We start from the raw sequence: 12,619 nt of genomic DNA, 5'->3' as shown, positions 1-12,619 counted from the left end.
GCTTTTACTGTAAGAAGTTAGTTTACGCCTCAGCTGCTGCTGGATCACTATCCCTTTGTTAAGCTTTCTGTGACAAAAGTTGCAGGCATGACAAAAAAACAAATATATCCCACAGCAACTGAATTACAGGTTACTGACTTTGGACAGGCACATATAGAATGTGGTAGGGTAAAACATGTTCTGGACACATTGGGCAGTAGATGCTGTATTCTTTTGTTTTAAATTACTGTGATTGTGATTCATTGACCTCAACTTAGTGAATCTTGTATAGATAGCTAGTTCCTGGAGAGAATGTAGCTCAAGTTCACATAACATGGTGATGTTTGTTGTAAACTGAAAGTTGAACTATGAGCTCACTAATTATACTTCCATTTCAGTATTTGGTAAACAGGAAGTTGAAAAGGGCATTGAAAGATGAATGTTGATACCAAATAAATGGGTGCTCTGAACTGTAGATCCTGAAAATATAACGCAAGTTTCATACATGGTCATTAAGGGTAAGAATTTATCAGCCAGTTGATGAGGTATGAATGTGAACCATAAAACTCTTAAACAAATTATAGGAAGCTCTAATACAAGTTCAAAGTTCCCTTGAAAAATGCAACAACAATTTCAAACATGGCCATTATGTGCTAGAATTTCTAAATATTATGGTCATAATAAATTAAGGAGTAATGAACATGATAAAATCAACATAGATATTGCATTTCCAAATAAAGCCTGATACCAAATTTCAGAAAACTTTATGTGTTGTACCTGAGGAGTTATAGACAATTCAACGGAAAGGTTGACAGACAGACAGACAGACTAGGACAGAAAGTATATCCCACTACTTGGAGCAGAGTATAGTAAATAAGACCTTTTTTTCTACATGGAAAAATACACTGATGAAAAGCATCACAAACACTTTAAGTTTATGTTGTTTTACTAAACATTACAGAAACTGCTTGTTGTTTTAATTTTTTTATTGTTTATACAATTAATTTAAAAGGATATCCAGGCTGCTCATATGTATGCATGCTACTAAAACTTCACAAACTTTCACACATTTACTTTCACCAACATAACATTATATGCTCATTCCACACTTACATTTATACTTCATTTGCACATTTATATGAACAGAAATGTATACAACCTTCAAAATAAAAATTGCTGAGGCATGAGCATGAAATTAAGTTATGACAGACTATAGGTTATTTGCACTTTTATGAGAATGGATATCTTTTCATTGCAACTAAAATGAAATTAATAAATTCTCAACCTTGAAATATTGCTTCATATCAACCTTTTGGTATTGTATACAAAAGCTATAAAAATTTCTCAACTATTAAAACAGATATCACAATAAAAATAGTTAAGGCGTTTGTTTTCTTTAAGATTCCCGTTACATAATTTCCATCAATATGTATAATCATGATTAAAAAAGGTACATTATTAAAGTCTGTATAAACAACCAGAGACTTCAGGTTTAATATAATAAACAAACAGAATATGAAAATATTCAATATGTCAACTTATTTTTCTTCAAAATAGAATAATAGTATATATGAATACAGATATATTATAATATATAGACAAACATTTCTGGATTTCATATGCTATGGTAATACATTTCATTGGAACATAATGAAATCTGTTCGGTTAACAAAGTGCAGATCAAACTGTATTTCTACCTTATATTGAAATATTCCAACAATTGAACTTTTAGGAAAAGCACTATTCTAAAGCACTTCTGTTACCACCATGAGACTTTATAAACAAAAGCAGAAATTTCAGTAGATTTCCGTAAAATAAAATTTTTTTACACCTAAATTGTTCTGTTACTGAAATTTAGTGTTACTTATTTTGCAGGTTTTTTTTATCTGTAATTATTCACCAGGCAATACAAAAAAAAATCAATAACAAAATATAATAGGAAAAAGGTAATGACAATAAATTTTTGAGTGTATGAGTCAACTGTAAAGGAGTAGGTCCGGTAAGGATCAATTTTCAAGTTCATCTGACGAATGAATTTGACCTCTTTTTAAACACTTAAGTGTCTATTTCATTTGAATCAATAAGTTTATGTGAAAGATTTTAACTGGTTTAGTCACTGAAAACGATCCGATTCAAGCTCAAATATGAAAAATCTACCAAATATGTCAAAAAATGTCACTTTTTAGATAGTTTTTGTCAAAAATGAAAGTGGCCGCATCCATGTTCATCCAAAATCTTTGTATATGTTATGTATTATCATAAAATACAACTTACATTTCAATATTAAGGATGAACACGAATGCGGCCACTTTCGTTTTACACGAAAACCGTCTAAAATTTAGCTAAAATGATAGAATTGTGAAGATTTCAGTAATTTAGCGTGACTTAATGGTGCTAGTACTCGATATATGTGCATTGTATTGCCAAAAACAACCAATATTTATGTAGCAGAAGCATTCTACTGTCCAATATATATTTAAAAGTTTACATTTTAATAATTTTGTAAAACTGCTATATTTTGGGGCCAAAAAGGGGTCTTACCGGACCTACTCCTTTGGAGAAGACATTCCTGATTTGGAAAACTTGTATCTTATGGTTTCGAAAAAAAAAATTGTATATTAATCTAAGAATTTATCTTGCTGCACCTTGATTGTAAGTGTTGCTTTCCAACTATTCTAGCTCATTCAAGATTCTGATCAAATTACAATTTGTTATAACTGATATAATTTTGTGCTGACCTTTTAAGCCAGGTGATATTAAATGTTAGTTATGTTGACATAAATTGACATGATGATGAATTGCAAGTAACATGTATAACAAATATTATTGTCTTTTTCTAGATCTTGATTAGCAAAAATATCTTTTTCTGAATCCTTAACTAACATTATAAGTTTTTCCTGAATGAATAACACCACATAATGTGTATATTTGTAATATCTATAAATAGCCATTCAGTAGGTAGGAGTTTGACAATGAGGTCACTACATTTTACTTCAGAGTTAATTGATGAAAGTTTGTTTTTTATGCTGATCTGTAATATTTGACATAATCTCCATAATAAATAAAATATGTGTATGATTAAGCAAAACAGATAAAAAAAAATCTTTTATTTCCATTTACCGGTATTCTATATAACAAATTCTAGGTGTAAATTATATAGTTTCTGATATACCTTTTCCTTTCATGATTAATAATTCTTTGAATTTATAATATCCTTTTGACTAAACCTATTACAACCTGGCAAGTAGTATGGAAAGGGTTAACTAGTTTTTAAAAACATGCGAATATCACTAAAAATTGTGCAACTTTGCATTGGAAATGGCATGTTTTAAAGCTTGATTTTTTTCTTCTAGACTATAGGATTTTTTTTCAAGGAATATACTAGGCATTATTCTTACGTATCAAACTTTATATCAAACCATTTCAGGGTGTTTTCTTTTATGATTATTTCTATAGAGTCCTAAGCAGAAGTAAACTAACTTTTTAAAGTATGAATATCTTCAGCTAAAGTTTAAAGTATAATTTTACTTTTTCTACCAAGATGTCTTGGATGAACACGAATTGTTTCAGTGACATATATGTATCATACCATTACATCAAAATTAAAAGGTACTTAGTAATTCACTGAAAAGAACTCAGGACCTTTTCCAGATTATGTAAAAAAAAAATATTAACTTGGTTAAAATTCTCGACTTAGTACAACAATCAAAATAAATATTGATCTTAATAAATAAAAAAAAAATATAGATAAAATCACATTAAAGATATGCAGTAAAAGGGTTAATATTACATATTTATATGATTTGTCAGATTTAGTGCTGAGAAATCTTTTTTTGAAGGTGTCTTTTTCCAAAGAGCATTTTAATATAACTTGGCTGTTTGTTTATGCTTGATCAATTTCATGTTATTTTCAAAAGTGAGTAAGTAATAAAAGAGACTAGTTAACAAGAGCCACTATTTGACCCATGAATTGCAAAACTAGGGATTAATGAAGCAAACTAACATTTTGGGTAAGGCCTTGGCTCATATCAAAACTAAGGAAGATTCAAGAAAAGTTGATAACATTTGCTCTGACAGTAGTTTCATAGATTTTTTAAAGACTTTATGACAACAGATGCAGACTACTTTGGCTGATGTCAAGTGATGGCAAAATCTCATATAGCCTTATAGGTCAAGTGAGCAAAAAATGAGGACCAATTAACAGTGTTGCTTTGTTGCGTCAAATGGAAGAAATTTAAAGCCAGAAAGCAACATGCAAGACACAACTTGATAATATACATAATGATATCTAATCAATCTAATTAAAAACTGATCTCATATCACCCATATTTTCTGCTATTTCGCATGAAGACATATCAGATCCTAGGAGCAATGCAAGATAGGGTGTTTAATTAGATCAAAGTCTGACAATCTAATGTCTTGTGATCATTTGATTAATGTTATTCAATAGATTTATTATCCTTTTTTAATTTTAATATTCAAGGGGCCTTACAAGTGGCCTTGTCATACCTTCTCCATTGTGGTTTATATTACTGATACTCATTGACATATATATGACTCATCTTTTTATTTCACTTTGGACTACATACTTTGATTGTGTAGGCTTTGATACCATTTTAACTGATATTCTTTTACCATTTGTACTTTCACAGAATTGCAATTTCTCAACAAGAGATCCAAGACATGTTAAACAGAGTTAGTAAGCTTCAAAGGAAATTTAATGTGAAAGTAAAACAAAATATATTCATTGTTTCTTATCCCTAACTTAAAATAAACATGAGTGCAGAATATTTGTCAGTTATCCGTAACCTTAAACAATGCATATCATAATATTCAAAATATCTAACAATAAATGCAGCATGCACATTATTGAAAATATTACAGAAATTGTTGTTTTGTTGTTTGAAATTTTAAAGACTTAATTGCACATTTATATAACGCTTTCAGATTTGAATGATTAATTTTACAAAGAGTTTTATGAAACAAGCTTAGTTCTTCTCCACAAATGAACAAATGAAATCTCAACTTATGAGCAATTAATGATAATAAATAAATGAATAACTATACAACCTTTCAATAGATAATTGCACAATTTTGCACTGACCCCTGACAAATCATATAATACTATAGGACTTTCTCATTTAATCATACATCAACCCTGAAAGTCAAAATGTATTTTTACTCCTTTATTCAACACAAAATATTAAGTATAAAATAATTAAACACAAAATAATTTTTTTTTAGACTTAACCAGTTGAAAGAGTAGTTTCTACCTATAGTAGGATTCTTTTGTTATTTTGATGAATTTCTAGTAATTATTTTTCACAAAAAAAAAATATATTTAACCACAACATTCTGAATGAATATTACATTAACTTTTTTATAGAAAAATGTTGCATTGATCACAAAATTCTTACTAGGTGTTGCACTCAATAATGTATCTGTAATCACACCATGAACCTTATAAAGAAAGATTTACTTATATATAGCAGTACACCAGATGAGTTTTTTTAAGAAATAAAGTCGATAATTAGTTTAATCCTAAAGACCTATTTTAATAAAGTAACATACTCAAATAGGTTGTATACATTTTGTACTAATTATTTGTAAAATTAAAATACAGATTTACCTAAATGTAGACACTTCCAACAAAAATGAGATTTCTTAAACAAAAATTTTTGACATTGACATCCTCAAGGTTAATGTATAATTAAATGACAAATTCCCCATCACAGCACTTTATGATTGTTTATAATTGAGTAAGCCTAACAAACACTATAACAAATCAAATAACACTGGCAGGCAATTTTTCAAAAACATCATTTTTTCCTGCTTGAACACTAGTTCGTCTCCGTGGCAGTGTTGGATTTTCAGGACATCCATTAGTTGTTAATAGTTCAACACATTCTGATGATCCAGAACTCTTGGCATACCATAATGCATTTCTACCTTCATGATCAACGACCTTCACATTGGCACTATACTGTAAAGACAATTATTGTAACTTATTAGATATACAGTTCTTTTTGATTTTAAACATGGGCTTTAAAACAGTTCCTACAATATAACTTTTAGACTGATTATCATAGTTTAGTAATTTTACCCTGTTGTTAACTCTATAAAACCATTATTGTATCCAATAATATTTTCCCATGTATGGTTGCATTTGGGTTTTTATTAGGTATGGATGGGGGTATACATAATAAATGAATGTTATAATTTAAACTCTTTTTCTGCAAACTAACTTATTAAACAATGTCTTACTTTCTGTTATATTTTGTGTTAAGAACTGAATACTTCTTTTTGAAACTGTATTGGGGTGTAAAAACATTGACTAAAGTTAATTTGCATGAGGTGTGGAAGGGCTTCATTGTAAATACGTGGGCAGGTCAACACCTTTAAAACCATACAAAATTACTTATACAATACTTAAAATTACATTGTTTTGCTAGGATCATGAAAACACAATTTCTACCAAGCTTATCTTTTTTTTTATCTGTGCACTTTATTGTGTAAGCTTGTTTCATTATGAATGTTACAATTCATTTTGAAATGAAAGTTAATTCAGAATAACACAAGATTGCTGTAAGTCAATCAAAATAATGTATTATGATGAAGCATACAAGCAATGTAGTTATTAATAAATAATAACTAGACATTACAACAAAAGGTCAATTAATTTATAAGTCAACATTATACATTGATGTATCAAATCTAGCTGCATATCAGCAGACATTATAACAAAAGTCTTCATTAGTACAATTTTCATGTTTTTCTAAGTAGCTCTAATTTTGTCAAAATTAAATCAAGTGTGAGAGTGCTAAAAATGCAAATTTCTATATATTAAGCATTCAATTCTTATAATTGCATTTATATGCTAAAACCATGAAATAACGAATTTTAACAAGTTTTTCTGTATATATTTTTTTTCTTCAAATGCACTGTTGTGCAGATGTCGTGAGAAGCAAATGTAATCATGAATATTGCATTTAATTGAGAAATAAAATATAAGTTTGGAATGCTTCACGATTGTCTATATACAGGTACATGTAACAATAAGATAAACAATATTTGAATTAATTGTACTTACCCACAACAGTAATTGTACAAACACCACATTTCCTAAGGCTGCAGCAATGTGTAGTGCTGTCCTTCCATCATCTTTACTATATGGAGAGTTGATATCATCTGAATGACTATGGCCTAATACCAGTATTATGTTTCGTATATCTTCACGTACTAATGCATCAATTAATTGCTGTAATTAAAAGGCTAAGTTCCTGAGCAAATCAGATGAAAATATGAAACAATTTACAGACATAGGTAAAGCAGTCTACTCCATCATCTAGAGAGGAAGTATATAAATACATCAAAATCATATTCTGTGAATATATAATAATTTGTAGGATACCAATTTTCATGGATTTTGTGGGACCATTTAAATTTTCCCCAAAGCACACATTTTCTAATGTTTAGTAAGTAGACTTTTGCAAATCCATTAAACTAAATAGTATGATATGTAAATTCTCACATAGAAATATATATCAATTATATAAGCTTATTATCTACAAAAAACACTAGCATAGATGCTAAAAAAAGCTATTGTTTTTCTGCATGTCAGAGAAGTATTAATTATAATGGCAATAAATCCTACAGGCCCTTAAAGCCTGGTAAGATCAAAAACAAATACCTGATTTAAAGGAATATCTACATAAGGAGCAGGTGGCAGAAATTCTTTAGATTCATATTTACATCTTATCCATCTTTCTTTTTCTTCTCTGAAAGACAAAATTGAAGTCATCTATACTGTTAACATGTATATAACAATGTTGATACAAAAACATTTTGAACTGAACATTTGAAAACAAGACTGCTACAACATACAATATAGAGTTGTACATTAAAACATATATTTTTATCTTTTTGCATTTGTAGCTGTTATTAAGTAGACAGCACATGGTGACATTAGTTCCACTTCTCCAATAAAATGGTTAGAAATTAATATTATGGTACCATATTGTCAATTACATCATGTGGCAAACAATTCTGGTAAGTTTGAAAGCTTTCTGTCATAGGCATCAGAGTAGTTGTGTCCATAAGGTGTCATTGTCACACAACTCTAAAATATGTTTTTTTTTGCATACATGTTTACTATCTTTACAGTATTCCACTTGTAACCTCAACTCATTATTGTTTTCTATTATAAACACAAACACCTTAATTGACCTTTGACACTGACCTTGATGAGGATGGTAGGACTTTAGGTCGACCTTTAATATTGGCCTCCCAAACACTGTTTGCTGTACTGTTACCTATGGACATCATTACTCTCTGAAGATCAGGTCTGTAAAACAAAACCACTTCACAAGTGTATCTCCCACAAAGTCAGAAATTTGAAATGACTATCTTAAACTGATCAATTAATGGTAAAAACCAAATTAACTTTTAATTTGTAAAGTATTTTTCTTAGATCTTTTTACTTGGTATATATTTATTTAATGTATTTTTTTCTCAAACTGTTCAGAACACAGCAATTAATTATATCTACCAATAATAAAAAAAGTTCTCTAGGAAAGATCTACTTTACATTAATATTAACCAGTTTAACATTTACTTTTTAAAAGTATACAAATTACATATAATTTCCTTATTTTAGTCGATGAGTTGCTTCTCAGTTATGTATACCTCACATTTCTTTTTCTTCATACAGCATAATAATACTTACGGCCATTCATCTAAATCTAAAGATCTAACTCTAGATAAATGTGTTCCCAAATTTCTGTGGATCCCTGAGCATTCTATACAGAGTAAAGTACCCAAATTAAGACTAGACCAATCTGGGTCTGAAAAAAGAAAAAAAAACAGCAATGAATTCACATATTAGTAGTAAGATTGGGGAAATATCTGATATTTGATATTTATAATATGCGAGTATTTTGCATAATATAAAAACTTTACCTTTTTTTTCAAGCAGCCACTGAACAAAAATCAAGTGAATGACAAAAAACATAAAACAGATGGAAACTTTGGATCACAAGGCATTTGCATAAATCATTTGAAGCATTTAACTTCTGGTATATGAAAGCTTTATACATTTTGTTTACTTTCGTTCACAGCCCCAAGATTGTAATGATTGTAATCCCCGAGTCCAACATTCTGTAACGAAAAACTTTTGTCCCAGGCAGGACAATAAAACCCACAAAGTAAACTGTAAAACATTACTCAGAATCAACAATTTTTTTTATTATCATTTTTTTGCAGCTGTGATTTTGTACATTTTGAACTGAAAATCTATATCTTTGATAAATACAATAAACAAATAAATGTCTTTTTTTCCGACTTCATACATTGATATTGTTTTAAAAATTAAATAAAATATATATTTAGGTTTTTAATCTGCATATAATTAAATGGTCCTGTTATGAGGATATTATATATTGCCAAATGTTTAAGGAATGACTGTAATATTTTTTCCTTCTATGAAAAAAGTGGTGCACACTGATTAAACCATGTAGCTAGTTATTTTTAAGTGTGCACCACATTTTTATGTTATTTCGAAATAGACAGAAAAAATATTTGTCATTTCTAAATTCCATTTTAAACTGGAGTAAACCCTGAAAAAACGTTGATGACAAACACATGACAAAATTTTGTCTTTGACCTGATAAACAAAACAACGTCATCCAATCAGAAGACGCATTACATGCAAAATCAAATTATATGACAATAAAAAGTCCCATATTTAGGGGAAATCATACCAGAAAATTTTCAAAATAAACTCACAAACACAAAAAAAAATATGAAAAATTGATAAAAAAAACTTTTTTTTATTTAATTATAGCAACAACAGTGTACACATTACTAATATGATTTAAGAAAACTTAAGTATAGTGTGCAATACTGCAATATGTTAAAAATTTTCATTTGGAAACTTTCAAGTAAAACTTCTATTTGTAGGCATGAAATCTATAGGCTTCTCCTGCTGTCGTCTTTATAAACCTCATTCTAATCAAGCATAGAATACCCAAGTTATCATTTGTTAGTTTATGGATACACAGACATATAGAGGGAGGGACAGAAGGAAGAACAGATCAACAAAATATCTTTGTATTCTGAATTATTTTGGATAGTATATAAAGCTTTGAGGGTGATCAGGCAATATCAAAGAAACAATGTGTAGCATTCAACTTTATTTGTAACAAACACAGCATTAACCATTTCCATGCAAACAATAGATATAAGAAGATGTGGTATGAGTTCCAATGAGACAACTGTCTCATCCAAGTCACAATATGTAAGAAAAAAAACATTATAGGTCAAAGTACAGTCTTAAACATGGAGCCTTTGCTCACACAGAACAGCAAGCTGTAATGGGTCCAATGTCTTGATATATACCTGAATTTTAAATACATGAATCAAGAAATGTTGTAGCCATTCAAAACATAGAAAGCTGTTGATGAAAATTCATCAATAGCTACCAAAGATTATTCCAAAATAAAAATGGAAAATCCAATTTATTCCTCTTTATATAAATATTCCTTGTCTCTGTTTTAGGGTGTAAGAACACAGTACAATTTAAATCTATGGTTCATTTATTTTAAATCTGTAGCAAATTGTTTGTTTTACCCCAGAGCAAAATATTTAAACAACCAGTATGATCAACATGTGCAGGTGTTGCAATCAATGTATTATTTATTATAATAAAACACATTAAAATAACTTAAAGTTGGTAAAAGAATTCATATACAAAAATTCAAGGGAGGTAACCATTTTTAATATTTTGACTCTAGCAAAAACTATTACTTAGAATTCCCAATATAGATACTTGAAATAAAAATACAACTTGTAATTTGTACTTACTGGGTGTCCCACAGTCAGCACAGACCTGATTTCCACGCACCCCCCGAATCGTCTGTACACCAGCAGGATCAGCTGTTAAGTGTTTCTTGGATTTACTACTTTCGTTGCCCTGTAGGCAGTTGAGTATTTGCTGTTCTATTGCATTTACCCATTCATCACGTTCCTAAAATAAAAATATGGGTATCACATCATTTAATTGTTAAAAGACATATACAATAAATGCTTTATAAGACAGTAAATCATATAATAATAAGATTTAATGTAGCACAATACAAAAGTTGTGTCTCAGATTTTTCCTATTGTATTTCATTCTCTCAAAAATCTTCAATGAAGTTTGCAACATCAATTCATAAGAGACCACTAAATTCAATTGGGTATAAAATTTGTTCTATTGATGTTTTTGGAAATCTGAGACACGGTTTTGGAGGTCAAGCTGTGTTGTACGAGAATCTATAAAATATTTTGGGATGCTATGAAGAACCATGGAAGTATTATATTGACAGGAACTACTACGACCCGACTTCAAACATTTCATCTGCAATGCCGCGCGCAATTTAATGACATGTTAATTAGCTTGAAACATGGCATGTTATTTACACACCAGCGTGTGGTGCCCTACGATATTGTCATTCTCGGTTGCTTTCGGGATTACGGAAATAAACGAAGAAACCGAAAGTTGTGATAAATTCTTAGGAAACAGCTATCAGCAAACCTCAGCAGATTCCGTTACCTTGCATCTGCATATGTGTGCCGATTTAGTGATTGATGGATTAATGCGAGTCATCATTAATTCCATAGAAAAACACATTGACGATGGAAATTTGTACCAAATTTATTGAATAAATGCCCCATTTTTATTGATTTATTTTTCGGTAGAAATTGGACGATATAAAATTGAGAATGGAAATGGGGAATGTGCCAAAGAGACAACAACCCGACCATAGAAAAAAACAACAGCAGAAGGTCACCAACAGGTCTTCAATGTAGCGAGAAATTCCCGCACCCGTAGGCGTCCCTCAACTGGCCCCAAACAAATATATACTAGTTCAGTGATAATGAACGCCATACTAATTTCCAAATTGTACACAAGAAACTCAAATTAAAATAATACAAGACTAACAAAGGCCAGAGGCTCCTGAATTGGGACAGGCGCAAAAATGCGGCGGGGTTAAACATGTTTGTGAGATCTCAACCCTCCCCCTATACCTCTAGCCAATTTAGAAAAGTAAATGCATAACAATACGCACATTAAAATTCAGTTCAAGAGAAGTCCGAGTCTGATGTCAGAAGATGTAACCAAAGAAAATAAACACAAGAGTGCACACGCTGAAATGTCTCGCCTTCTATACTAATCATTGATATTATGTAGATAGTCCTAAGTATAAAGCTTTATTACAACTGTCTCATAAACTTAGCATTAACCAAGATAACTAAACAAAGACCAATGAACCATGAAAATGAGGTCAAGGTCAGATGAACCATGCCAGGCAGACATGTACAGCTAACAATGCTTCTATACAACATGTATAGTTGACCTATTACTTATAGTTTAAGAAAAATAGACCAAAACACAAAAACTTAACACTGTGCAATGAACCGTGAAAATGAGGTCAGGGTCAAAAGAAACCTGCGCTACTGACATAAAGATCATAAAATATTTCCATACACCAAATATAGTTGACCTATGGCATATAGTATTAGATAAAAAGACCAAAACTCAAAAACTTAACTTTGACCACTGAACCATGAAAATGAGGTCAAGGTCACATGACATCTGCCC

At 30.0% G+C, this 12,619-nt stretch overlaps 2 protein-coding genes across 26 annotated transcripts in view; one reads left to right on the top strand and one right to left on the bottom strand.

The window, feature by feature from the left end:
* LOC139510198 (costars family protein ABRACL-like) overlaps positions 1-12,619 on the top strand; it is a 90,229-nt gene that overhangs the window by 5,456 nt on the left and 72,154 nt on the right. The window lies entirely within an intron of this gene.
* LOC139510184 (centaurin-gamma-1A-like) overlaps positions 5,267-12,619 on the bottom strand; it is a 72,954-nt gene continuing 65,601 nt past the window's right edge. For all 25 annotated transcript variants that reach the window (XM_071296613.1, XM_071296603.1, XM_071296609.1 and 22 more), the window contains 6 exons: positions 10,840-11,002; positions 8,705-8,822; positions 8,219-8,323; positions 7,670-7,757; positions 7,070-7,237; positions 5,267-5,962 (listed from right to left, as the gene is read on the bottom strand). In XM_071296613.1, coding sequence (XP_071152714.1) covers positions 5,765-5,962; positions 7,070-7,237; positions 7,670-7,757; positions 8,219-8,323; positions 8,705-8,822; positions 10,840-11,002 — 840 coding nt within the window. In that variant the 3' untranslated portion in view covers positions 5,267-5,764. The remainder of the gene's footprint in view (positions 5,963-7,069; positions 7,238-7,669; positions 7,758-8,218; positions 8,324-8,704; positions 8,823-10,839; positions 11,003-12,619) is intronic.

Source organism: Mytilus edulis, chromosome 2 (assembly GCF_963676685.1).
Source record: "Mytilus edulis chromosome 2, xbMytEdul2.2, whole genome shotgun sequence".
NCBI lineage: Eukaryota > Metazoa > Mollusca > Bivalvia > Mytilida > Mytilidae > Mytilus > Mytilus edulis.
This window is presented reverse-complemented; position numbering and strand designations above follow the sequence as displayed.